Genomic DNA, 27,613 nt, shown 5'->3' on the forward strand with positions numbered 1-27,613 from the left:
CCCCACCCCCTGCCCGGCCCCGCCCCTCCCTCCAGGTCCCACCCCCTTCCCGGCCCCGCGGCTGAGGCTTCGCAAGCGCTGTCGCCCCGAGCTTCTGAGCCGGACGGCCGGGTGTCCCGGCCCGGGTCCCTTGGGCCTCACGACCCCATCCAGCCCAGCGAGGCGGGGTGCGCGCGGAGCCGGGGGCCGAGTCCGACCACTGGGCTGTGCATGTGGGCGGCTCAGACCCCAGTGAGCCTACCAGGAGGGACGAACGCCCTGGAGGGCCGCATCAGCGAGGGTCTTATCCCCCTTGGGGGCCCCTGCTTCCTGCGGGACCACATCCGTCACGACCCCCGCCCCTCGTGAGGACCGCCCAGTGGGGGGACCCTTGTCCCCTAAGGTGACCTCTCCTCAGGGGGTCCCCAACTTCCGTGGGGCCCAGGAGGACCCCCATCTGGAGTCCTGTCAGTCGGGAACCCGTGTCGAGGGAGCCTAGTGCGCCAGGACACCGCCTGCTGGACAATTGAGCGGTCGGGGGTCTCCTCTCCAGAAATCAAATCGGGGGACCCCAGCAGGCGAGAAAGAACTGTAGCCCCGTTAATCCTCCAGCAAAGGGCACCTCACGCATGCGCAACACGCGCGATCAGGCCACATAGATTGCTCCGCCCCTCAGGTGACGTCACACGCTGGCTCCACCTTTCCCCTCCTTGACTCTCCGGGCCTCTCCAGAGAAGAGGGACGCGCTCCTCCCCTGAGGGGGCGGGACTCTGCCCATCATAGCCTTCAATTGGTCTAGCCCTCATCAGCGTCGCTTCTGGATTGGCCGACTTGGCCTTCTTTCCCTCCCCCGCCCCCGCCCCGCACACACGCGCTCTCGGGAGCTTCCGCTTCCGGTCCTGACAGACGCGTTGGCCGTAACGATGATCGGAGACATCCTGCTGTTCGGGTAATTGGGGGTCGGGGGGGAACCAGGGACTGAGGGAGAGAGAGAGCCAGACGGGGCTGGGGCAGCCTTGGTAACCTTAACTGTCGCTCTGCAGGACGCTGCTGATGAACGCCGGAGCGGTGCTCAACTTTAAACTGTGAGTAGGCCGCGCCGGACTGCGGCTGACACCCGGGGACCTCGCGGCCCCGCCCCCGCAGGCGTAACCCCGCCCCCATAGGCGTGGCCCCGCCCCCGCAGGCGTGGCCCCGCCCCGACATGCCCTCCCGCCGCCCTCCCGCCGCGCCTGCATTCGGGTTTGTCCCCTGTGCCATCCTCTGCGACACTCCAGGACTGTTTAAAGCCTCAGGGCCGCGCCCGGAGCCCTGGAGCCGCCCTTGTCCACCGTGTCAAGGGCTGCAGACCGGGCTGTGACGGACAGGGCAGGGCAGGGGGCGTGAGCCGGGAGTCGGGGGGGCGTTGGACCGCCCGGGGTCGCCCGGCCTGGGCCCGCGACGAGGTGAGGGCACGGGTGTCCCGTCCCCAGCGGCTGCTGTCTGCTCCCGTCTGTAGGAAGAAGAGGGACACGCAGGGCTTCGCGGAGGAGTCGAGGGACCCCAGCACAGGTGCGGCCGCCTCTCCCGGGCCCTGGGCTGGGGAGGGGGAGGGGTTGCTTGGGCGCTGGGTGCCGCTCAGTGGGCGTGACCACGAAGCGAGGGTGAGCGGTGGGTGGTGGGCCTTGATAGGTGAGCTCGCCCCTCTCCTCCCGCTGGACCTCCGCGCTGAGTCAGCACCCCCAAGCTTGCAGGTTTTTTTGTGGGTGCCATGGTCTCTTCCCGCAATGGCCGGCCCTTGCCCTTGCCGGGGAGCCCCGGGGAAGGAGGAGAGGCCTCCCGGGGACCGTGCGGGTTCGTGTGGGATGGAGTGAACCCGTGAGCCGCGCCGCGCAGGTCGCCGCTTGCTCTCGGGATGCTGCGGAGCTGGCTTCAGTTTGGTTTTGCCTTTGAGTCAGATGCCTGTGCTAGCTTTTTAGTAAGGGGATTTTTGTCTAAAAAACTCACGAGACCTGGTTTTTCTTGGAAAACTTGGAACATTCTGCGACTCAGAATTCGAGAGGTGCAGCAGGTTAAAGCCCTGGCCTGCAGCGCCGGCATCTGATATGTGCGCCTGTTCGAGTCCGCCTGTTCGAGTCCCGGCTGCTCCACTTCCGATCCAGCTCCCTGCTAATGTGCCTGGGAAAGCAGTGGAAGATGGCCCAAGTCCATGAGCCCCTGCCCCTGCGTGGGAGACCCGGATGGGGCTCCTGGCTCCTGGCTTCATCCTGGCCCAGCTTTGTTGTGGCCATTTGGGGAATGAACCAGCAGATTGAGGATCTCTCTCTCTCTCTCTCTCTCTCTGTAACTCTGCCTTTTAAATAAGTAAGTATTTTTAAAAAATTTGAAGAGGGCGATTGGTGCCAATTGAGGGAGCTGAGAAGCCTTGTCCCAGCCTCAAATCCTTAATATTATTAAAAAATTTTAAGGCCGGCACCGCGGCTCACTAGGCTAATCCTCCGCCTTGCGGCGCCGGCACACCGGGTTCTAGTCCCGGTCGGGGCGCCGGATTCTGTCCCCGTTGCCCCTCTTCCAGGCCAGCTCTCTGCTGTGGCCCAGGAGTGCAGTGGAGGATGGCCCAAGTGCTTGGGCCCTGCACCCCATTGGAGACCAGGATGAGTACCTGGCTCCTGCCATCGGATCAGCGTGGTGCGCTGGCTGCAGCATGCTGGCCGCAGCGGCCATTGGAGGGCAAACCAATGGCAAAAGGAAGACCTTTCTCTCTCTCTCTCTCTCTCTCACTATCTACTCTGCCTGTCAAAAAAAAATATTATTAAAAATTTTTTTACTTATTTGTTTGAAAGGCAGAATGACAGAGAGGTAGGGAGAGACAGAGAGAGAGACAGACAGACAGAAAGCATCCATCCACTGGTCTTCTCCCCAAATGCCTATAATGGTCAGGGCTGGGCCAGGCTGAAGCCGGGAGCCAGGAGCTCCATCCGGGTCTCCGACACGGGTGCAAGGACCCGAGGACTTGGGCCATCATCTGCTGCTGCTGCCGCCGCCTTGCCAGGTGCGTTAGCAGTGAGCTGAGTCGCAAGTGGAGCAGCCGGGACCCTGACTGGTCGTCTGACCGAGGATGCTGGTGAGTTGACGCTTCCTGCTGAGTTGACTGGCGTGACACTTTGTAGGATCCGGGGAAGCCTGTGTGTGGCTGTTGTATCCATCCAGTGCGTATTTACTGAGCGCCTGCTGCACACTGGCCACTGTGTGGGCTGCCAGGACTCAGCAGGGAACAAGACAGACGGCAGTGCCTGCCTTGTGGGGCTCACCGTGGGGAGAGTGAGACGGACAGTTCTGGAACAAGGGACAGACGGTGAGGGAGGTGGCGTGGGTGCTGCTGGCACCGACGGGGTGTCTGTGGTGGCGGTGGGGTTTGTGCTTGAGCTGGGCTGTGTGCAGGGAAGACCCTGGGAGCAGGGGCATGATAGAGCATCGCACGGAGACACTTGGAACCCTGAGAAGCAGGTGTGTTTTTTTTTCCCCCAAAGGTTTATTTGAGGGACTGATGTTGTGGTGTAGCAGGTAGAGCCGCCGCCTACAGTGCCAGCATCCCATGTGGGTGTTGGTTTGAGTCCCGGCTGTTCTACTTCTATCCAGCTCTCTGCTGTGGCCTGGGAAGGCAGTGGGAGATGGCCTAAGCGCTTGGGTCCCTGCACTCACATGGGAGACTGGGAGCAGGCTTCTGGCTCCTGGTTTCAGATCAGCCCAGCTCTGGCTGTTGCAACCGTTCAGGGAGTGCACCAGCAGATGGAAGACCTCTCTCTCTCTCTCTGCCTCTGCTTCTCTGTAACTCTGCCTTTCAAATAAATGCATACATCTTAAAAAAAAAAAAAGATTTATTTGAAAGGCAGAGCAACAGGAAGAGGGATCTCCCTCTGCTGGTTCATTCCCCCAAATGGCTGCAACGGCCAGGGCTGGGCCAGGCTCAAGCCAGGAGAGAGGTCTTCTGTCTGCTGGTTCACTCCCCAATTAGCCACAATGGCCGGAGCTGGGCCAGTCTGAAACCAGGAGCCAGGAGCTCCATCTGGGTCTGCCACGCGGGTGCAGGGGCCCAAGGACTTGGGCCATCCTTTGCTGCTTTCCCAGGCCACAGCAGAGAGCTGGCTCGGAAGTGGAGCTGGGATGCTGGTGCCGCAGGTGGTGGCTTTACCCACTGTGCCAAAGTCCTGTAACCTATTCATTTTTTTCACTTTAATTGAGAGAGGGAGAGGGAGAGAGGTCTTCCCTCTGCTTGTTCGCTCCTCAAATGCCTGCATCAGCCAGAGCTTGGCCAGCCTGGGTCTCCTGCACATGTGGCAAGGGGCCCAAGGGCCTGAGCCGTCACTGCTGCGTCGAGGGTGTGCATTAGCAGGGAGCTGGCTCAGAAGTGGGAGGGCTGGGGCCGGAAGCAGGCACTCCAGGGTGGGGTGCAAGTGTCCCACCGTGCTGAACCCTGCCACGTCCCCTGGGCTTTACCCCAGAGACTCTTAGTCACCGTCCCGCCACGCGTCCGTGCGTCCCATTCAGCAGCCACACACACTGCTGGGCCTCTCTGTGGAAGGCAGTACACCAGCCCCTGGGTTCTGCCCCCTCAGGTGGGCGATTGGGCACAAGGGCTCAGAAGGGGCGGGAGCGCCGGGAAAGGCAGCTGTGCCCTCCAATCAGGAGCTCTGATTGTGCACTCTGGCGTCTGCTGCTTTCCAGTGCGATTTGCTCTCCCTGCATGCTCCCGCCAGCCAGGGCCCTGTGCCTGCTGCTTGCACGCATTGCTGTTCCCTGTCCTCTGCCCTCTGCCTGGCTGACCAGGGACTGGCCCTAGGCACCTGCCCGCAGGGGCACAGCCAGACTGGGGCCACCGTGAGCTCCTGCCTGCATTTGAGGCCAGAGCTCGCGGGCTTCCTCACGGAAGCCCCTGATCCCCGTTCTCGACCCAGGCCCACACTAGGCCAGGTCTTCCCAGCACATGTTCCCAGAACACCTGGACCCGCCCACTGTAGCGGCCATCACAGTAGCCACGTGTGTGGTTCTGCATTTAGTGTTTGTCCCCCTATGGAGCTCCTTGGGGCAGGGACACCTGGCTAGGACCTCCTTGGACCCCTGAGCTACTGCCTGAAGCCAGGAACTTCCAGTTGGCATCTGTTGATGGTGGGAGAGGCCATTTGTGCCCATGATCCTGACATTTGGGAAGGGGTCTCAGCTGAGCACTACCCCTCAAACTCCTGGTGCAGACTTGTCTCTCTTGTGTTTATGTTTTTATTTATTTATTTTTTTTTTTGACAGGCAGAGTGGACAGTGAGAGAGAGAGACAGAGAGAAAGATCTTCCTTTGCCGTTGGTTCACCCTCCAGTGGCCGTCACGGCCAGCGCACCGTGCTGATCTGATGGCAGGAGCCAGGTGCTTCTCCTGGTCTCCCATGTGGGTGCAGGGCCCAAGCACTTGGGCCATCCTCCACTGCACTCCCGGGCCACAGCAGAGAGCTGGCCTGGAAGAGGGGCAACCGGGACAGAATCCGGGTCCCCGACCGGGACTAGAACCCGGTGTGCCGGCGCCGCAAGGCGGAGGATTAGCCTAGTGAGCCGCGGCGCTGGCCTTATGTTTTTAGTTTTTAAGAATGCACTTGTTGTTTCAGCCACTTTTAACCCACTTAGTTTTGTTTTCGGGTTTATTTATTTGAAAGACCGTTACAGAAAGAAGAAAGAGAGACAGAGAGGGAGATCTCCACTCCCCCAGTGGCTGCAGCAGGGCAGAGCCAGGCCAAAGCCAGGAGCCAGGAGCTTCCTCCAGGTCTCCCACATGGGTGCAGGGGCCCAAGCACTTGGGCCATCCTCTGCTGCTTTCCCAGGCGCAGTAGCAGGGAGCTGCATGGGAAGTGGCACCCATGTGGGATGCCAGCATCGCGGGCGGTGGCTTAACCCTCGGCACCACAATGCCAGCCCTTAGCCTCGTCTCTTACTGTTTCCAGCCTGTGTTGGGTCTGTGCCAGGCATGGGCTGTGCTGAACGCGGCGACCCCAGACCCGCGGAAGCTGTGTCCTCCGAGGGTGGTGAGCCTCCCCGGCTTCTGTGTCTGAGCTCCACACTCAGCAGGCAGCGTTTTGGGTCGCACCCTTGTCCATCACCTCCTCTCCACCTGGTCTTCTTTCCACTCCAGAGGCCCAGAGAGTCTCAAACCAGCCCTGTAGCGGCTGACTCTCAGCTGTCGGGGGTGACTCTGTTTAGCTGAGGCGACCCCAGGGCATGGGTGGATGTGGACCTCGTGGTAAGCATTTGAGGCTCTGAGTGCCTGGCTCAGCAACCTAACCCTGCCTTTGTCCTGCAAAAGTAACCTGAGATGGTATGTAGATGAGTGGGCATGGCTGTGTGCCAATAAAACTTTATTCAGAGACGTTGAAGTTTTTTCATCTTTGTAAGATTTATTTATTTTGAAAGAGTTGCAGAGGGAGAGAGATGAGTTTCACTCCCCAGATGGCCACAACGGCCAGGGCTGGGCCAGGCTGAAACCAGGAGCCAGGAGCTTCTTCGGGGTCTCCCATGTGGGTGCAGGGGCCCAAAGTCTCGGGCCATCTTCTGCTGCTTTTCCTAGGCCATTAGCAAGGAAGTGGATCAGAAGTGGAGCAGCAGGGACACAAGCTGGTGCCCGTATGGGATGCTGGCATTGCAGGTGGTGGCTTTATCTGGGCACAACGTTGGCTCCCAGACCCTGAAAATTGAATTTTGTGTCTGGTGAAATATTCTTTTGATTTTCCCCCCTAAAAAGTCTAAAAGTTTGAGGCAGTGATGTGGCACAGCAGGTTAAGCTGCCGCCTATGAAGCCAGCATCTGTTATCAGTACACCAGTGGGAGTCCTGCTAATGAGCGTGGGAGAACAACGGAAGATGGCCCAAGTGCTTGGGCCACTGCACCCAATGTGGGAGACCTGGAAGAAGCTCCTGGCTCCTGGCTTTATCCTGACCCAGTCCCAGCCATTGCAGCCATTTGGGGAGTGACCCAGTGGATGGAAGATTTTTCTCCCTCTGTCTCTTCCTCTCCCACTAACTCTATCTTCCAAATAAATAAATCTTTTTTTTTTTTTAATGAGTTTCATTTATTTACTTGAGAAGCAGAGTTACAGACAGCTTCCACTGCTTTCCCAGGCCATTAGCAGGGAGCTGGATTGGAATTGGAGCAGCTGGGACTTGGGCCAGGACCTGTATGGGATGCAGGCACCACAGGCGAAGTCTTAACCTACTATGCCACAGTGCCAGCCATATAAATAAATGTTAAAATTACCTACCTATCTGTCTATCTATAAATGTTAAAATTACCTACCTACCTATCTATCTATCTCTGTCTGTCAGTCAGCCATTCCTGGCGGACGGGCCACACAGGTCTGTAATTTGCTGATTCCCTGCCCTAGAGCACTGAGCTTCCCAGTAGGTAGAGCAGAAGTCCCAGGGCAGGCTGCTATTGGACAGACGTGGGTCACACACCCCTCCCTGAGCCAATCAGAGGTGGCCATGGGGCTTGGTGCTCTCACAGCACTGGCCAGTGGCTAGCGCAGCCCGCGTGCCGAGGGTAGGGCCCAGAGGGGAGGCCGCAGCCGTCGTCGCCGGCGGGCAAAGCCACCGAGAGCCCCGCAGCCGTGGCGCAAGCCTGCGTTCTGATTTTCCAGGTGACAACATCCGGGAGTTCCTGCTGAGCCTGCGCTACTTCCGCATCTTCATCGCGCTGTGGAATATCTTCATGATGTTCTGCATGATCCTGTGAGTGTCCCCGCCTCAGGGCTGTTGCCCAGGGCGACCGCCCGCCTGGTGGGCCTGCTGCTTCAGTCTGTACCGTGCGCTTGCCAAACGGGAACTCTGCACGCGCGAGAGGCATCTGGGGGCCCCGGGGCGTGGACCGCATGACTGGGGCTCCCCCGGGGGCCAGGCTGCAGCCTCCCCTGGGACGCGTTGTTCTCCGAGTCCCAGCTGCACCTGGCAGCCGCCCAGAGCCCATGGGCCCGGCACCCCCGGCCGGCTGTGCCGGGCTGCACGCACGCACGCTTGGCATCTGTCAAAGCGGAGAGTATTTATCTAGAGTGTCGGGTATGCTGCGGGACCCTGCCCCGCCCTCGCTGGAAGCCCCCAGAAGTGTCCTCGGGCTGTATCTCTGCTTCTGTGCCTGTGCCCAGAAGCAAAAGGACCTCGGGGAAAATGCTAGAAGGGACCAAGGGCTTCCCCCAGGAAGGAGGAGGAGGGAGAGTCAGCCGTCCTGAGCGACTGAGACGGGTTACCGGGCAGTCCTAGTGCCAGCCCCTGGAGGCTGGACAGGGGGCGTTTCACTGAGTGGCCCAGAGGCGGACTGAGGGCTGGGCTGTGTTCCTGGAGCACCTTTTCAAGGTGTGCTGGTGGCCCGGGAGCCTCTGGGAGCGCCCACGAGGGCAGCCAGCCCCGCGACCGAGCTCCGGAAGGGGTCGGGGAATTGGCCGACGCTGTAGGAAGTGAGACTGGGGCTCACCCAGAGCAGACTTGTGTCGCGGGACTGCGCCAGCCTTTTGTCTCTGGGTCTCCGCTCATTCCCAGTTGTCCATCCTGGGCAGTGCGCTTGGATTACGGCTGAGGCCGAGAACACGGCGTGGTTCCTCACCCCGGGCAGGGCACTGTGTTAACAGCTGGGACATGGACAAAAACCCAGCGCAGATAGGGAGCAGTTGGTGTGAGACGACAGTGGGAGGGGAGCTCCTGGTTCCCAGGTTGGTCAGAGAGAGACTTCTCGGAGGAGGTGCTGCCTGCAGAGCTGGAGGAAAGTGCGGCAGCGCAGACGTAGCAGGTGCAAAGGCCCTGGGGCCGGGAGCACTGGGTGTTATTTCCTTGTTCTGTTTTCTGTGCCTCCTCTTTGCCCTCCTCATCCAATCCTCTTCTGTTGGCTGTGACCAGGGCGGCAGCCCGAGGCTGGATGACTTCCCAGCTTGGTTCTCCCAGGCCAGTCTCCCCAGTAGCTCAGGGTCCTGACTGCATCTCCTGGGAGCAGAGTCTGATTGGCCTACGCTGGTGTCACCCGGGTCAGGTGTGGCTGGGAGTGTTTGATTCCAGTGCAACCATTTAGCTTAGGGGTCAGCAAACCACAGCCCCTGGGGGGCAGACCTGCTCGCGTTGCCTGTGTTTTGTGCAGGAAGTTTTATCGCCATGGAGCCACGCCCTTGTTGGCTGCTTGTGTGCCGTGGCCATGCTGGAGCAAAGCTGCCATTGTGACGGCAGCTGCCTGGCCTGCACTGCCTGTTTCTCTGTGACCCTTGCCCACCCGCGGCTGGGCCGCCTTCTGCAGCGGGGGGTGATGGGTGAAGGAAAATCCTCTTAGCGTCTGGCTTTTCCAGGGTGTTAGGAAACTGGAAATCACCTAAATATCCCAAGAGCAGGGAAGGGTCAGGTAGCTTGAAGGACGCCTGTGTGACCAGCTGTCACGTCGCCACCAGTGTGCTGGAGAATTCTCGTCCTCACGGGGAAACGTTTGTAAAGGGAAGAAGGCCAGGTGCGCTTTAGGCACGGTCTGACCCCAGCTGGGGGTAACTGCTGGGTGAGCGTGGGATGGAAGCACTGTTCAGTGAGGGCATTGGAAGGGTCTGCTCCGGAAGGTCCACGGTGGTGATCGTGCACAGGGGCTGAGCAAGCTGGCAGCGTCTGGGCCGTGATTCAGTGCTGCCTGCACCTGCCCCCACAGGGTTCAGGCAGGCTGCTTTGCAAATTTTAAGAAGTTGTAGAAAATTTGAGAAATACAGGGAGAAACGTCCCTGAGTGTTTAGGGAGCAACAGTGGTATTACACGTAACTTATTTTCGAAACATATCAAAAGTGTGTTGGATGTATAATTTGATAGATGACGCAGTACAGCAGAGAGTTCATTGCAGAATGTGGGTAGTGCAAGTACCTGCCGGTGTGCGTGAAACCGTTCCTCTAGCTCTTCGGTGTGTTGTAATTTTTCATCATAAAATATTGAGAGGAGAAGCCAGGAAGAAAATGAAGATGTCAGGGCACGGAGAGGGCCTTCCGAGTACAGGGGGAGTGTGCGCTCACAATTCAGCGTTTCGTTGTCGTCCATGGTGTTGTGCAGCCTCATTCAGAACATTCCCATCATTCCCCAAAAGGAGAGCCCGTCCCCATGAGCAGTCAGGCCCCCCGCCCCCACTCCTCTACCCCAGACCCTGGCATCCACGGATCTGCTTCCTGTCTGGCTCTGCCTGCCCCCGGCATTTCCCAGCCACAGAGTCTTGGCCTGTGTGGCCTTTTGGTGTCGGCCTGAGGCCGTCGGGGTTTGAGCCCGGGGCTGAGTCGCACTCTGCAGATGGCACCCCGAGGGGGCAATGTGGAGGTTCCAGTTTTGGGCTGTCAGAAGGAGCGCTGAGGCAATGTTTCACGTGCGAGTGCCTGCGTGGACCTAGGGTTAGGTGTGGACACCCAGGAGGAGTTTGCTGGGTCATCTGGTAACTGTTTATCCTTCTGAGGAGCCCCCAGGCTGTCTCCCAAAGCAGCTGCGGGATTTGAATCCGCACCAGCCGTGTAGGAGGGTTGGGATGCCTCCCTGTGCTCGCTGGCACTTTCCTAACGGTAGAGTTTTGATTATAGTCATTCTGGTGGCTGTGAAGGTTTTGATTTTCATTTCCCCGATGCTTAATCAGGAGGACATCTTTTTTTTTTTATTCTCTAGTAAGTTCTTTTCTTTTAAAATATTTATTTGAGGGGCCAGCGCTGTGGCATAGCAGGTAGAGCCTCCACCTGCAGTGCCGGCATCCCATATGGGCGGCGGTTCGAGTCCCGGCTGCTCCTCTTCTGATCCAGCTCTCCGCTGTGGCCTGGGAAAGCAGTGGAAGATGGCCCAAATACTTGGGCCCCTGAACCCGCGTGGGAGACCCAGAGGAAGCTCCTGGTTCCTGATTTCAGATTGGCCCACCTCCAGCTGTTGCGGCCATCTGGGGAGTAAACCAGCAGATGGAAGACCTCTCTCTCCCTCTCTCCCTCCCCTCTCTCCCTCTCTCTGCCTCTCCTCTCTCTGTGTAACTCTGAATTTCAAATAAATAGATACATTTTTCTAAAAAATATTTATTTGAAAGGGAGAGGCACAGAGAGAGAGGGAGAGACAGGGAGAGCGAGATCTTCCATCTGCTGGTTCACTCCCCAAATGGCCACAACTGCTGGGCTGGGCCAGGCCAAAGTCAGCAGCCAGGAGTTCCATCAAGTTCTCCCACGCGGGTGCCAGGAGCCCAAGCACTTGGGTTTTTCTCCACAGCCTTTCCCAGCACATTAGCTGGGAGCTGGATCAGAAGTGCGGCAGCCAGAACTTGAACTGTGGGATGCTGACGTCACAGGCAGCGGCTTAACCCACGGTGCCTGCCCCTTGAGCTCTTGTAATGTGCTCGTCTGCCGTTTGTACATCTGCTCTGGACGTGTGTCTGCATAGATCCTTTGCTCACATGTTAATTGTAACTGACTTGTCAGAGCTTATAGTCTAGGAGCCGGCGCTGTGGCCTAGCGGGTTAAGCTATTGCCTGCAGTGCCGGCATCCCATGTGGGTTGTGGTTCGAGTCCTGGCTGCTCCACTTCTGATCCAGCTCTCTGCTATGGCCTGGGAAAGCAGTGGAAGATGGTCCAAGTGCTTGGGCCCCTGCACCCATGTGCGAGACCCAGGAGAAGCTCCTGGCTCCTGGCTTTGGGCTGGCCCAGCTGTGGCTGTTGTGGCCATTTGGGGAATGAACCAACAGATGGAAGACCTCTTTCTCGCTCTCTCTGCCTCTGCCTTTCAGATAAACTGTATATTAAAAAGAAAGGTGACATGGGCGGTTCCCATTCATATCATTCTAGCAGATCTCTGGTTTTCCCCTGTAGGGCCGCGTCCGTAGCTTACAAACTCTTGACTCCAGGTCTTTGCCGTTCCAACATTTGTTTCAACGAGTTGCCTATAATTTTGTTTTGTTTTGTTTTCTTTGTTTATTCAGAGGTCCTTTTGAAAGTCCCCGCTAGCTTGCAGTAACAGAAAGTGGACCGCTGTGTCGCAGGGTCCCGGGAAGCGCAGCCGTCCCTTCTCGTCCCTCGGGATTCGGTTCCAAGGCCTAGCTTGGACGCCAGAATGCACGGATGCCCAAGTGCCTTCCACAGGATGGCGTGTGATTGCATAGCACAGGGGTGGGGAACGCCAGCCGCATGAGGCCCACGAAATTATGGGGTCTGGCCCTGCCCACCGCAGCCGCAGGACTTGAAATTCCACCCATCTACAGCTGGCTGATTTTGTTTTTTTTTTCTAGGATTTATTTATTTATTTGAAAGAGTTAAAGAGAGAGAGAGAAAAAAAAAAAAAAAGAAAGAGAGGTCTTCCATCTTCTGGTTCACTCCCCAATTGGCTGCAACGGCTGGAGCTGCACTGATCTGAAGCCAGGAGCCAGGAGCTCCATCGGATCTCCCATGTGGGTGCAGGTGCCCAAGCACTGGGGCCATCCTCCACTGCTTCTTCAGGCCACAGCAGAGAGCTGGATCAGAAGTGGAGCAGCCAGGACTTGAACCAGCGCCCATATGGGATGCCGGCACTGCAGGTGGCGGCTTTACCTGCTATGCCATGGCACCGGCCCCAAGCCGGCTGCTTTTTGAGGTGGTGGTTTTGTGTGTGACCCGTGAGCAAGGTTGCCACCTCTCGATGACTGACACGGTGCGAGTAGTGTCACGTAATGTTTAGGGGCTGATGACAAGCGGAAAACAAAGAGTATACATCCAGTGCAAGTGCAGTATTTTTTTCCCCAAAACAATTTCCGTGCACGGTTGGTTGGATCTTTGGCTGTGGACAGGCAGGTGTGTGGAGGCTTTTGTGTGTTTGTGACCGTCTGCGGCTTGGTGTTAAGCTTACCCTGGAAGTAGCGGTCAGTAACCTGGAATTGTCCGTGGAAAGCTGGCCCTACCGGTTACATTTAGAGCAGTAACTTCCCGATCCTCACTGCTCTCTTTTCTCTCCTTTGATTTTCCCCAGGCTGTTCGGCTCCTGAGCCCCGGCCCCGGACCCAGGAGCCCGCCCTCCCGGCCTCCGAGTCTCTGTTCCTCCGCTCCTGATGCCTGCGAGAAAGCCAGCGATCTGCCCTGTCGACCCGAGCTCGTGGTGGGTGGAAAAACATTGGCCAAGCTGCACGCGGGTCCCCAGCCCCCACCCCACAGGTGGTCTCTGACGCAGGACCCCCGTGCCCTGCGGGCTCCCAGGGGGCTGCGGTGTGGGACTGTGCTAAAATTGCCTTCCCCTGGAGATGAGAGAACGCCATTGTGCCGGCTCCCTCCTCTCCCAGGCTGGCCCAGGACGCCTGCTTCCTGATCCCGTGGGTTAGAATCACAAGGATGTTTTTTTCTTTTTCTTTCTTTTTTTTTTTAATCCTGGGGTCCAAGCAGAAGGGTTAACTACTGTTGGACAAAGCGTCTCCTGTGGGCAGTGTTTGTAAAATAGCAAGCGAGTTCAGGCCAGCAGGGTCTGAGCGGGTCCGACATGGGTTTATGGGGTCAGCCAGGAGCCCTGCGTCCTGGTGCAGCTGAGGTCATTCGGGGGTGGGTGGCCCATGACAGGGTCACCACGTAGCGAGAGAGCCAGGTCAGGTTGATGGCCGCGGCTGAGGGGTGCAGAAGAGGTGGCTGGGGTGTGGGGGTGGGGAATGCCAGGAGGCATTTCCCTTCGCCTTGAAGCTTCCTGTTAAGTGAAGTAGCCCGGGGGCCTTTCCCAGCACAGCTGCCAAAAAAACCAGAGGGTGGGGGTTTAATTACTTGATGGTAATTGGGACCCTGTTCTGAAGGCTTGGGTTTCTTCAGTGTATTTGGCCAGCAGGCGATGGATTTCAAGGTGGAAATTCAATAAATCTCAACCAAAGAAACACCACAGCGGGTTATTATTATTATTTTTTTTTGGTCTAGAAGCTTCTTTGAGACAGGCTGCCCTGGTTTGGTGGCCGAAGCAAAAGGCCTGGCGGTGAGGCGATGAGCGCCTGGAGCCCAGGGCTGGGGTGATGCGTCCGTGGTGGTTGCTGGAGCCCTGGACTTTGTAGGTAAACACACAGGCCTGCAGGGCTTCAGTAGCACTGAAAATAAACCTCATTCCTCCCAAGGACCTGTGGTTGCTAAGTTGTTTTTTGTCCCCACCACGATGTTCACCTCGCAGCTTGGTGTTTCAGAATCTGCGGTGGGCGCCTCGCAGGATTCGTGGCAGAGAGTGTCAGAAGTTCAAACGGCAGTCAGCGATAGGTCCCCCCCCCCCCCCCCTTGGCTCTTGCTCTGTAAACCTGTGGCGAGAACAGAGCTCCCGAGCTGGGCTGCACCCATAAGCTGACGGAGCCTGTGGTCCCAATGGGGGCTCGGCCAACCAAGGTCAAGTTGCCTTGTGCCTCACTTTGTACTTCTGCCTTGTGTTCCACCACTCAGAGCCGGGTTGGGTGTCCCCCAGTGCCCAGGGCTCTGTGAGTAGTGGGGGTGGTGGTGGTGGTGGGTGGTCAGGGGCCTCTGAATGGAGCCCCGCACAGGCCGGGGAGGAGGAGGAACTGAGCCAAGGTCACGGCCGGCCCTCGGCGGGCCGTGTGAATGGGGAGAGGAGACCTTGGCTGCCTCATTCCGACAGGGGCTGAGGTCTCTGCCAGGCGAGGCTTTGTTCGTAGGCGAGGTTTGTGCTCCACGAATCCTATGCCGGAGTTTGTTTGGAATAGTCGTATTTTTCTCCAGAGAACTGTCATCCCATTGTCAAGGTCTTTATCAGCTGCCGGGGCTTTTCAGATGCCTGCTGGAGGCTGCTGTACGTTTAGGGAAAAAAATTTTTTTGTCATTTATTTGAAAGAGAGAGAGAGTATTCCGTCCCCAGATGCCTGCAACAGGCCAGGCAGGGCTGAAGCTGGGAGCCGTGGGTGACAAGGAACCCAGTTAACTTGAGCCGTGCGTCGCTGCCTCCCAGGGTCTGCATGGGCAGGAAGCTGCGGTCAGGAGCCGGAGCTGGGTGCCGAAACCCAGGTCTGCCGGCGTAGGTCGAGAGCGTCGTGTTCACCGCCAGGCGAAATGCCCCTGGTGTACACTTGCAAAAATGCAAGTCCCGGGTGCGTCTCCTGGGAGCCCTGCGAGACTCAGCCTTGGCATCAGAGGCCACGGAAGTTGGAACACTGGGCGCCCTGTGCTCGCGTTGTGGGTCAGCCAGACGCGGGTTCAGATCCGCTCTCTGCCGCTTCCTGGTGGGACCCTGGGTGACAGGTTCCCTCGCCCCGGTCTCAGTTTGCACCTCTCAGAAACTCGGCCCACGAGTCACGTTGGCCACAGGGCAGTCACAGGGGCTTAGCCACGTGCCCACCGGGATCTGCGTGTGTGTCTTTCCTCGCCCACTGCCGTCTCTGCAGGTTGCACGCGCGCTGTTAAAAGAGCGAGCGGGACATTTGGAAAATGGGAGAGATTCCGCGGCCGGGGAGGGGGCCAGCGTGCCTGGGGGTCAGGCCACGCGGGTTCTGCTGCTCCTTCCCTCCCTCCGTCTGCGCTGCCAGAGAGACTTCGGGGTTCTTGGTGTCAGGAACGGGGCGGAGGGGCGCCCTCAGCTCTCGCTGGACTTGACTTTGTGCTTGGTCCTCCAGGCGTTGCCCTGGGGCAGAGGCCCAGGAGGGGCCCCACCTCATAGTGGCTTTCAGTGGCTTTGGTTTGTTTTATGAGTGACGGTTTCTTGCTGCCAGTGCAGATTCATTGCAGAAAGGTTAGAAAAATGCAGAATTGCTAGAAGAAAAAGAAAAAAATCACCCATAATCAGGTTCTCCCAAAGACGTCTTTCTGGGTACAGGTTCTTCTGCCCTTTCTCCGTGCGAAGCTGTTTGGGTGTGGTGCCTATGTTTTACTTATAAAAAGTTATAAAAAGTTAGCTTCGTGTCTCCCAGCCTGCATTTCTCACCTGATGATAAGATCCTGTTCCCATATAAGCAAATAAGGCTCCCCGCCCCGCAATATCATTGTTTTTTTTTTTTAATATTTTATTTATTTATTTGAGACATAGAGTTAGAGAGAGAGGGAGAGACAGAGAGAGAAGTCTTCCATCCACTGGTTCACGGCCACAACGGCTGCAACTGATCTGAGGCAAAGCCAGGAGCTTCTTCCTGGTCTCTTCTGTGGGTGCAGAGGCCCAGGCACTCGGGCCGTCTTCCCCTGCTTCCCCAGGCATGTTAGCAGGCGTGTCGCCGCCTACCCTACCCTGGAGTGTGTCGCTCGGAGTTTCCGTGGAAGTGAGCCGCCATCCTTGGCCTTGGCGTTCCCTTAGCCTGCGCCCTTGCCGTGTCAACACGTGGAACGCATCTTTCCCTTGTGTGGGTTTCTCCTTGCATTTTAGTTCTGGTTACGCCGCAGCAGAAGTCGGCCAAGTCTGGCCCACTGCCTGGGTTTGTCAGTAAAGTTTTACTAGTACCCAGCCACGCCCCTGTATGTCCGTCTGAGCGGTCTCCCTGCAGAGTTGGGTGCTTGCGACAGAGACCGACAAGAGCCGGCCACCCTGCGTTTGCCGGGCAGGTTCGCCCCTGTTACCCCGGGGCTGGGGCTGGTGGGCTCAGGTGTGCGCTTCGCTGCCGGACTGCCCCGTGTGGATCAGCATCATTTGCTCCTCACAGTCTAAATCGTAACGCCAGCATCTGCAAACCTGTTTTTAAAAAGTGAGCTGATGGTCTAGCTGGCCATTTCCAAGGGATGTGGTTAACAGACCAAAGCCCCGTTTTATTCCTCTCGCTGGTGTGTGGAGGGGGGGCGGGGGGGCGGGAGGGGGGCTTTGACAAGATTGGCTCTGCTCTGCCGTGGTTGCTTTTGAGGAGCCAGTGTGGGTGGCCCGAGCCAGGCCATTTCTCTGTTTCATTGTCTCTTCCTCAGCCAGATCTGAGTGTGTGGACAAAAAAAACCCCTTGATGTTTTCCTGTGTGGATGAGAGACCATGCAATTTGCAGACAGAGCAAAAGGCAGGCCATTCAAAGGGAGAGAGAGAGAGAGGGACAGAGAGAGGGAAAGAGAGAGGGAGAGAGAGGGGTCCATGGCGTTCTGATGCCGCGAGGCGCGCTGGGTCAGCCCGGAGCCTGGCTCTGGCTCCTGAGTTCCTGGAGAGCTTGGTGGCACACATTCCCACGCGAGCAGCCAGGCGGAAGGATCGGGGCAAACGGGAACACGGAGTCAGCGCTCCCCAAGTACGAAGCCCACGCGTGGCCTGCTGGCTTTTTCCTTCTGTCTGCCAGGTTGTTTCTCATCTGCCCAGGGGCGGCCGACTACTGTAGCCCTCACCCTAGGAGGGCTCCTCCTTCCCGGGCCGGCGCGGAGGCGCAGTGGGTTACACCGCCACGAGCCTGCGACACCGGCATCCCACGTGGGCGCCGGTTCCAGTCGCAGCTGCTCCACTTCCCATCCAGTTCTATACTGATGCACCCGGGAAGGCAGCAGAGGACGGTCCCAGCGCCTGGGCCCCTGCCACCCGCGTGGGACACCCAGACGAAGCTCCTGGAAGATCTCTCTGTCTCTCCCTCCCTCCCTCCCTCTCTCTCTCTTCTGTAGCTCTGCCTTTCAAGTAATTAAAAAAACAGGTATACACAAAAAGAGTTACAGGTGCCCCTCATCTGTGGGTCCCTTTCTGTGGCTTTGTTGGCCCACAGTCTGAAATGCTACCTGGAAAGTTCCAGAAATGCACAACTTGTAAGTTTTAAAGTCTGAATTATCTGTATTTGAAAGAGTGAGAAGGACACACACGCATGCGCACACACATACACACACACATCTCCCGTCTTCTGATTTCACTCCCCAGGTACCTGCAGCAGTGAGGGCTGGGGCCAGAATGAAGCTGGGAGCTGAGAACTCACGGCAGCGCCCCCCCCCCCCCCCCCGTGGGTGGCAGGGACCCGAGAACTCACGACACCACCTGCTGCCTCCCAGGCCGAGCCTGAGCGGGGAGCCGGAGTCAGAGGGGGAGGAGCCAGGACTGAAACCCGGGCCCTCCGAAGCGCCTGCCCTAGGTTTCATGTCTTTAAAGCAGTTAGAAGGTTCACCTCCTCTGTGGGTTTCACTTTCCCCACTTGTCATTGCCCAGGGTCCAAGATCTTAGGTGGAAAATTCCAGAAACAGTCCATGGGTTTTTAGATAACTCCCATTATTACAGGATATTGTTAGGGCTGTCCTGTTTTCTTATTAGTTATTAATCTCTTATTGTGCCTAATTTAGAAATCAGACCTTGGCCACAGATGTGTGTATGTAGGCAGAAGCGTAGTGTGTGTGGGGCTTGGTGCTGTCTGGAGCTTCAGGCACCCACAGAACCTCTTGAAACAAAGCCCTTGTAGGAAATGTCAATTTGATCCACACAGAAGTTTTATTGGGATGCTGGCCTGCCCGTTCATTTGGATCGAGTCTTTTTTTTTTTTTTTTTTTTTTTTTTTAATCAATGTATTTATTTGAAAGGAGTTACAGAGAGGGAGAGAGATTCTTCCGGGTCTCCCACGTGGCTGGCAGGGGCCCAGGCACTTGGGCCATCTTCTGCTTTCCCATGTGGATTAGCACAGAGCTGGATCGGATGTGGAGCAGCCAGGACTCAAGCCCGTGCCGTGGGTATGGGATGCTGGTGCTACACACCGGCCCTTTGGGTTGAGTCCTTGCCCCCGAGAGACCAGCCAGCCCACAGAGCTGCCCCCACTCCTCGTCTGGCCTTCTACGGCACATTTGGACGACCCCTGGTCCGTGAGCTGCTCTTGACTCTAACTGAAATACCTAAGAAGGAAGAGGGTTTGTTTCCCTCCTGAGCCCACGGTGGGGAAGCCCCATCAGCCTGGTGTCTGATGGCGGATTGGAGTAGGGGTGGGGTGGGGGGTGTGGTCTTCCTCCGTGTTCCTGTGTCTCTCTACAAGGCCACCAGGGTGCGACCCTGGGGCTCTACTGCAGTCCAGCCACTGCCCAAAGACCCCCATCTTCCTACAGCACCATTGGATCAGGCCTGCACCATAACCCATCAGCGGGTCAGCCCTTCGCTGCTAACCTCAGTCTTGGGGATTTAGACGCCTGCAGGAGTTCGGGCAGGCGAACCCTGTTTGTTCAAACCCTAACCCCTCGGGCCAGGCTAAACCAGAAAGAGAGAAGACCTCCCCCAGGTGGGTCTGGGTCGTCGGGTCCAGTTCACATTCCTGTCGCAGCAGTGCGTGGTCTGAGTGAGCACGGGAGTGTGGAGCCGTAGAAGGTTCTCTGCAGGGGACTGAAGCCTCGGTGTGCATGCGGAAGACACAGGGCAAGGTGGCCGCAGCGGACACCAGGGCTCCGTCAATTAGAGGGGATGACTTGGGGCGGCGCTGTGGTCTCCGTGCACCTGCACGTCCTCCAGTGTGATGTGGGGACGGGGAGTGAGGGAGCCGCCATGCGGGGACGCTGTGTCAGGGTCGATTGTGGTTTGTGTTGGCCGAGGTCTCTGCAGGGTTCCGTGAGGCCTAGGTGAGGGGTTGTGTCAGTCAGCTTGGGCTCCCTTGACTAGATACAGGGGACAGGTGGCTTAAACAAGAGAGCTTATTTTCTCGCTGTTAAGGAAGCTGAAGGCCAAAGCCAAGGTGCTGGCAGAGTTGGTGTTTCTGTGAGGACTCTCCTGCTGCCTTTCAGTCAGCTGCCTTCTTTTTAATTAATTAATGTTTTTAAGGGTACACGTTTCATAAGTACCGCTTCAGGAATATAGTAATTCTTCCCACCGTACCTGCCCTCTACTCCTCCTCCTCCCTCTGCCCTTCCCAGTCCCGTTCTCCATTGAGATTCATTTTCAGTTACCTTTGTACGCAGAAGACCAACTCTGTACTAAGTAAAGATTTCAACAGTTTGTACACACACACAAACACTCACAGACTGTTTGAGAAGAAGTTTTACAGTTAACTCTGATAATACAACTCATTGAGGACAGAGGTCCTGCACGGGGAGTATGTGCACAGTGACTCCTGTTGTTGATTTAACAATTAGCGCTCTTATGTATGATGTCAGTGATCACCGAGGCTCTTGATATGAGCTGCCTAGGCCATGGAAGCCTTTTGAGTCCACAAACTCTGTCAGTATTTAGACAAGGCCATAAACAAAATAGAAGTTCTCTCCTCCATTTAGAGAGAAGTACCTCCTTCTTTGATGGCCACTTCTTTCCACTGGGATCTCACTCACAGAGATCCTTCATGTGGAACATTTTGGCTACAGTGTCTTTTTTTTTTTTTTTTTTGACAGGCAGAGTGGACAGTGAGAGAGAGACAGAGAGAAAGGTCTTCCTTTGCTGTTGGTTCACCCTCCAATGGCTGCTGTGGCCGGCGTGCTGCGGCTGGCACACTGCGCTGATCCGAAGCCAGGAGCTGGTGCTTCTCCTGGTCTCCCACGGGGTGCAGGGCCCAAGCACTTGGGCCATCCTCCACTGCACTCCCGGGCCACAGCAGAGAGCTGGACTGGAAGAGGGGCAACTCGGACAGAATCTGGCGCCCCGACTGGGACTAGAACCCGGTGTGCCAGTGCCACAGGTGGAGGATTAGCCTATTGAGCCGCGGTGCCGGCACCACTGTGTCTTGGCTTTCCGTGCCTGAAATGTTTTCTTGGGCTTTTCAGCCAGACCAGGAAGCCTCAAGGGCTGATTCTGAGGTCAGAGTGTTACTTAAAGTGATTATCATTCTATGAGTCTGCTGTGTGGCCTGCTTCCCATGCTGCAACATTCTCTCCTTTTTAATTCCATCTATTATTATTATTACCAGACACTTGATCCTATTTATATGATCCCTTTAACACTTAACCCTATCCATAGGTTCACTTTAACACTTAATATGATCACTTTAACACTTAAGATGTCGGCTGCCTTCCTGCCTCCTCCTCACCTGGCCTTTTTCTCCATGCTTACAGCTCTCTGGATCCCCTCCCTCTCCTTATAAGGACACCACCCACCTTTACAAACTGATTTAGCCTTACTTAACTCCTGAAATGCGCCGTGTCCCAGTCCAGGAGGTTAGGGCTTCAGCACACACACATTGTAGGAGAGGGGCACACGACACAGTCCCACCCCTAACAGACGGCCAAGGGTCTGGCCCGTTCCAAGTATTCAGCAGCCCGTTGCTCAGCCCCTTGGCTGGCAGTGGGCCTTGAGGCACTCCTACAAACACCCCTGAGGAGTTCTGTGAAGGGACTTGGCTCCTGACATTCCAGGATAAACCGCACTTGGCCCTCAGCATCCAGGTGTTGGATCCACCTCAGATACCAAAGTCCCCGGACACCCAGCGTCCCTTCTGTCGGGAGGACCCACGCACATCCTCTTGGAGACTACACTGTGTTGATGGTGTCTGACACCTAACACGACACCTGGTATGGAATCCTGATAAGAAAAGGTCTCTGCTTACTCAATTTTTTTTTTAAAGATTTCTTTCATTTATTTGAAAGGCAGAGAGAGATCTTGCATCCAGCAGTTCACTCCCCAGATGGCCTCAATAGCTGGGACTGGGCTGGACGGAAGCCAGGAGCCAGGAGCTCCACCTGGGTCTCCCATGTGAGCCCAAGTACTCGGACCATCATCCAGTGCCTTCCCAGGGAGCTGGATCAGAAGCAGAGCAGCTGGGATGCCCGTGTTGCCAGCAGCGGCTTAACCGCACTGTGCCAGGACACTGGCCCCACGTCATGGTCGGTGGACACCATGGTTGCGGCACCCGTGCACGCAGAGAACGACTCTACTCGTGTGTGAGTGGATGCAGTATCCCAGACTTTTACGTCCCCATGCGTCCCCTGGGGTCAGGTGGAGACCCCTGCACGGCTACGGAGTCCGCCCATGTGCTGTCCTCACTGTGAGGAGCCTGGGCCTGTGCTGGCCAGGATGACAGCCGCTAGCCGTGAGCTGAATGCACGGGAAGGAGAAGCCCAGTGCCTCGGCCCCAGAAGCTGCGTTTCGCTGCTGAGGGTTCTGTCTGCGCTGCACGTGTCCCAGGGCAGCTCGGTTACGTGGTTTGGTGAAGGACCCGGTCACGTTCGTTCTTGCTGTGTCACAAACGGCCATGGGCGGCGAGCCTCACAGCATACCCTGACTTCTCTCACTGGAGGCCAGGAGGTCAGGGCGGGCCTCCCCGGCGGCTGCAGAGTGTTGGCAGGGCTCATGCCTCCTGGAGGCCCTGGGGAGAACCCATGTCCTTACTTAGCCTGTGCTGCGGCTGTCATGGCCTCCCCCCTCCATCTGTGTCCTTGGGTCACGGCCTCCTCCCCCTGTCTGCCTCCTTGGGTCACAGCCTCCTTCTTCACTCTGTGTCCTTGGGTCATAGCCTCCTCCCTCCGTCTGTGTCCTTGCTTCATGGCCTTCTCCTGTCTGCCTCTTGGGTCATGGCCTCCTTCCATCTGTGTCCTTCATTCCTGGCCTCCTCCCTCCGTCTGTGTCCTTGGGTCATGGCCTCCTCCTTCAGTCTGCCTCCTTGGGTCACGGCCTCCTAACTCCATCTGTGTCCTTGGGTCATGGCCTTCTCCCTCCTTCTGTGTCCTTGAGTCCTGGCCTCTCCCCTCTCTCTACGTCTTTGGGTCACGACCTCCTCCTTCAGTCTGTGTCCTTGGGTTCAGGCCTCCTCCTCCTGTCTACATCCTAGGGTCCTGGCCTTCCCCCTCACTGCGTCCTTGAATCATGGCCTCCTCCCTCCGTCTGCGTCCTTGGGTCACAGCCTCCTACCTCCATCTGCCTCCTTGGGTCACAGCCTCCTCCCTCCATCTGCCTCCTTGGGTCACAGCCTGCTCCCTTCGTCTGCCTCCTTGGGTCACGGACTCCTCCTCCCGTCTACTTCCTAGGGTCCTGGCCTCCCCCCTCCTTCTGCGTCTTTGGGTCACAGCCTCCTCCCTCTGTCTGTGTCCTTGGGTCACAGCCTCCTACCTCCATCTGCTTCCTTGGGTCACGGCCTCTTCCTCCTGTCTACATCCTAGGGTCCTGGCCTCCCCCCTCCGTCTGCCTCCTTGGGTCACTGCCTCCTTCCTTTGTCCTCTGAGCCAGCAGCGGCCTTTGGAGCCCTCCACATGGCGCCCTCTCCCTAAACCTGCCCTCCCGCCTCTCTCACCCATGAAAGGGCTCTTGGGACTGCTCGGGGCCCCGGGATGATGCAGGCCAGTGGCCCGCCCCGTCTCGCGGTCAGCCGGGGAGCAGCCCGGGCTCTCCCTGCCCAGTACCATGGCACATTTGCAGCTTCCAGGGGGTGGACGGTGCTGAGGGACCCGTGCTTTGCTTAATACAGGCCACGTGGCCTGTAGTTCCATCTTAATCCACCTTCCCAACTCTGCCCTTGTAGTTTGAAAACAGCTGTAGACAGTGCGTATACAAAGGGGCCCAGCTGTGTGATGGCTTTTTTTTTTTTTTTTTTTTATTTATTGGGGCCGGTGCTGTGGCGTAGCGGGGAAAGCTATTGCCTGCAGTGCCAGCATCTCATATGGGTGCTGGTTCGAGTCCCTGCCGCTCCACTTCCCATCCAGCTACCTGCTGTGGCCTGGGAAAGCAGTGGAAGACGGCCCAGATCCCTGGGCCCCTGCACCTGCGTGGGAGACCCGGATGGAGTTCCAGGTTCCTGGCTGGCCCAGCCATTTAAGGGAGTGAACCAGAAGATGGAACCGTCTCCCCTCCCCCACCCTTGTAGCTCTGACTTACAAATAAATAAATCTTAAAAAAACAAACAAACAAAACAAAAAACAACAACAACAACAAAAAAAAAACCAGGGAAACGACAGCAGCTGAGCTGGGAGCTGGGGGAACATTTGTCTTCTGTACACCTGTGCTCGCTTGCGCGTTCCCGCCTGCTGCTTGTGAACTGTGGCCGAGACGGGGGAACTGTGGCCAAGCCACCTGGCCTTGGTTGGCGCCGGTCTCCAGTTCCGGGATCTGCTGGAAGGAATGGTGCCGTGTAGTTAGTCACCTGTCCGGTGTCCTGAGGGGCACCGGGGACGCAGGTGGCTGCCTGGCTTTAGTACTTTGCATCAAAGTGGAACTCTTGATTTGAGGTCAGGTGCATGGCCTGGGCAGGCAGTGGGCTTGGGAAAGGCTGCCCGGGGCGGGGGATCCTGGTCATTAGGCTGCGAGCAGAAGTTGCTGCCATGGGGCCAGGCCTCTGGGCACATGTGGGGCAGCAGAGAGTGCTGGCGTCGGCCCCCTCTGCGGTGGGAGAAAGTGGAGGCCAGGTGCAGAGAGGTGACTTGTGCAGGGTCACATGGAGTCGTGGGCGGAGCCTGCTCCTGCCAGCTGCTGCAGGGGTGTGTGTGTGTGTGTGTGTGTGTGTGTGTGTGTGTCTCTGCGCATGCGTGCACACAGGTCCAGCACACAGTAGGGCCTCAGGGGATGGTGGTCTCTGGCGCAGCCGCTCCCGAAGCTGGGGACACCCGGGGACTGTTTCCAAACGCAGAACTCTCCTGATTTTCTGGTGGAGGGAGGTGGGACCCAGGATCCGAAACGCCCTGCGTCCAGGACTGGTGCCGTCAGTCCCACAGCACGGAGCTTTGGCTCTCGCCCAGAATCACTGTGTCTGGGACGGACATCGTGGTGCAGTGAGTTAAGGCGCTGTGTAGGATGTCTGCGTTCCGTATCGGAGTGCCCGGGTTCGAGTCCCGCCTCTGCTTCCCGTGCAGCTTCCTGCCTGGATGGAATTCCCTTCATTCCTGCTTCATCCTGGCCCGGCCGTGGCTGCCCTGGGCATCTGCGGAGCGCACCAGCAGATGGAAGATCTCTGTCTCTCTGTCTCCCTCTCTCCGTCACACTGCTTTCTGCTAAATAAATAAATACATAAAGCTTAGTAAAATCACTGCATGAAATTCACCCTCTAGGCTCTGTGTCAGAGGTACAGATGGGACATAACTGGATTTGTGCTTGTCCCCAGGACATCTTCGTGTTCCTTAATCCAGAAAGATCTGAAATCTAGAAATGCTTTTGGTCCCAGATATTTAGGCTAAGGGACACTTAATTTCCATCACCCGTGGAGCTGGGATGGGACAGGTACTCTGTCATAGGGTTTTTTTTTTTTTTTTGTATAGAATTCTTTATTTCTTTGAGAAGCATAGTTATAAGTTACAGACAGCATGAGAGAGAGAGAGAGAGAGAGAGAGAGAGAGAGAGAGAGAAATCTGCTCTCTCCCATCTGCTGTTTAACTTCCCAAATAGTTGCAATGGCTGAAGCTGGGCTGATCAGAAGCCAGGAACCAGGAACTTCCTTCAGGTCTCGTACGAGGGTGTAGGGGCCCAAGGACTCAGGCCATTCCCTGCTGCTTTTCCAGGCACGTTAGTAGGGAGCTGGATTGGAAGAAGAGCAGCCGGGACTCAAACCTGCACCCATATGGTTTGCCGGCGCTGCAGGCCAGAGCTTTAACCAGCCACAGCTTTAACCATGCCACAGCGCCATCCCCCCTCCCCTTGGTGTGTGTGTGTGTGTGTGTGTGTGTGTGTGTGTGTGTTTTTTTTTGACAGGCAGAGTGGACAGTGAGAGAGAGAGATAGAGAGAAAGGTCTTCCGTTGCCGTTGGGTTGGTTAATCCTCCAATGCCCGCCGCGGTCGGCGCACTGCGGCCGGCGCACCGTGCTGATCCGATGGCAGGAGCCAGGAGCCAGGTGCTTTTCCTGGTCTCCCATGGGGTGCAGGGCCCAAGCACTTGGGCCATCCTCCACTGCACTCCCTGGCCACAGCAGAGAGCTGGCCTGGAAGAGGGGCAACCGGGACAGAATCCGGAGCCCCGACCGGGACTAGAACCTGGTGTGCCAGCGCCGCTAGGCGGAGGATTAGCCTAGTGAGCCGCGGCGCCAGCCCCCTTGGGTTTTTGACGTCAGCTCCTTGGCCTCTCTCTCTCCTGGGCTTGTCCCTGATGGGATCCAGAATCTGGAAAACGAACTTTTAGGCCAGGGCAGTGGCTTGACGGTGTCCCCGGGAAGTTTCTTAGAGAGGCAGACACGGAGAGATCACCCGTTCGCTGGGTCACTCGCTAAATGCCCAGGAGCCAGGAGCTCGGTTCAGCTTGGCCACGTGGACGGCAGGGACCCAGCCATCACTGCTACCTCCCAGGAAGCCAGAATCAGAGAGCCTGGATTCCCTAACTCCCGAATGGGACATGGGTGCCCCAGACGGCTGCAACAAGGGCCTGTCCCTGACGGAATTTTAATCTCCGAATTATTTACGTTACTGGGACTTGGAGGCGGGGCCTCTGAAAGTAATTAGCATGAGGTGAGGTCCTTGGTGCTGGGAACTCCATGATGGCACGCGCGCTCCGGCTCTCCCTGCACCCCTCCACCGCCTTACATACGACACAGCCGACGCCAGCAGCTCGGTCTCGGCCCTCGTGAGCCTCCGGAGCCGTGAGCTGAGTGAACAATTCCTGCTCTGTATCGACCAGCTGGTGTCGGGTGCGTTGTGCCTGCCGTGGATGGCCGGCCTCTGAGGCCTGAGGACCAAGTCACCTGCTTGGGTGCCCAGGGTGACAGGTGCAGCGAGGACACACCCAGGGATGGTGGGAAAGAAAGCAGAACGGGAACTCCAGGCGGGGTGGGGGGTGGAGGATGGTGTGTGAGGATGGCACCTTTCAGTGCGTGTTGCACGGGGCTGGGGCAAGATGAGGTGGGAGACGCTGAGTTTTCTGAACGAGGAGGCAGGATTCAAACCCCAGCTCTGTGGACAGGCAGATCGGACAGGGCACGGCGCTGACACGGACAGCACGGAGTCCCACTGGGCCCGGAACCCTGGGGGCCTTCTCTCCTCTCTCTCTCTCTCTCCCTACTCCCTATTGAGAGATAACTCAGACACAATTTACCTATTTCTAAAGGGTACAACTCAGTTGTTCTTGGTGTGTGTACAGAGTTGGGCGACCACCACCAGGATAATTCCAGAATCTTTTATGACACCCCCCCCCCCCAGCCCCCGGCAGCCACATCTTCCTCCTGGCTGTGGATTTTGCCTGTTCTGGCACCCTGTGGCCTTTCCTGCGTGGCTTCTCTTCTTCAGCGTCACGTTTTTGAGGGTCTCCCCGGCTGGCGCAGGTGTTGGGGCTTGGTGCCTCTTGACGGCCTAGTAATATTCCGCCATACGGACCGGTGTTGATCAGTGCGAGTGCTGGTGGGCGTTTGAGCTGTTGGCACTGTGAGGCTATTCTGAACAGTGCTGCTGTTTGCTTTCCGTTTTCTTTCTTTTTTTAAGATTCACTTATTTGAAAGAGGGAGAGGGAGAGAGAGAGAGAAAGGTCTTCCTTCTGGTTTACTCCCCTGCAGATGACCACAACAGCCAGGTCTGGGCCAGGCTGAAGCCAGGAGCCAGGAACTCTGTCCTGGTCTCCCCCGTGGGTGGCAGGGGCCCAAACACTTGGGCCATGTTCCTCTGCTGCCTTCCCAGGCACATTGGCAGGGAGCTGGGTGGGAAGTGAAGCAGCCCGGGGACGCGAACCAGCGCCCACGTGTGTCGCCAACATCGCAAGCCAGCGGCTTGACCCACTGCACCACCCCGCCCAGCAGCCCCCGGGGAGCCGGCTAGGTAGAAGTCAGTGCTCCCTAAGGCTCCCCTGCCATGAGACTGAAGCTGGGAGAGCGGCTCCCAGCCGCTTTGGGATTGGGCCTTGGGAGATCAGGCTCTCCCTGGGGATAACCGGGTCGCCTGGTGAGGGCCCTGGATGAGTCCAGAAGAGGAACTCCGGGAAGAAGCGTGAATAGCGCCTGTCAGTCTGCTTGTGCGCGC

General features: G+C 57.4%; 1 protein-coding gene across 1 annotated transcript; it reads left to right on the forward strand.

Moving 5' to 3' along the window:
* Nucleotides 1–880: 880 nt before the first annotated feature.
* On the forward strand, nucleotides 881–13,828 carry SMIM7 (small integral membrane protein 7). The gene is made up of 5 exons (XM_008249332.5): nucleotides 881–928; nucleotides 1,023–1,064; nucleotides 1,478–1,530; nucleotides 7,630–7,720; nucleotides 12,944–13,828. The coding sequence occupies exons 1-5, from the start codon at nucleotides 903–905 to the stop codon at nucleotides 12,957–12,959; spliced, it is 228 nt and encodes a 75-aa protein (XP_008247554.1). The 5' UTR covers nucleotides 881–902; the 3' UTR covers nucleotides 12,960–13,828.
* Nucleotides 13,829–27,613: the final 13,785 nt, after the last annotated feature.

Source organism: Oryctolagus cuniculus, chromosome 16 (assembly GCF_051225735.1).
Source record: "Oryctolagus cuniculus isolate XC-2025 breed Fujian yellow rabbit chromosome 16, ASM5122573v1, whole genome shotgun sequence".
NCBI classification, from domain to species: Eukaryota; Metazoa; Chordata; class Mammalia; order Lagomorpha; family Leporidae; genus Oryctolagus; species Oryctolagus cuniculus.

Excerpts from the sequence above, each read along its gene's own strand:
- SMIM7 (XM_008249332.5), top strand. The coding sequence starts at position 903 with ATGATCGGAGACATCCTGCTGTTCGG. Across the intron at positions 1,065-1,477 it reads GCGGTGCTCAACTTTAAACT|GAAGAAGAGGGACACGCAGG; the intron begins GTGAGTAGGCCG and ends TCCCGTCTGTAG. Across the intron at positions 1,531-7,629 it reads GTCGAGGGACCCCAGCACAG|GTGACAACATCCGGGAGTTC; the intron begins GTGCGGCCGCCT and ends CTGATTTTCCAG.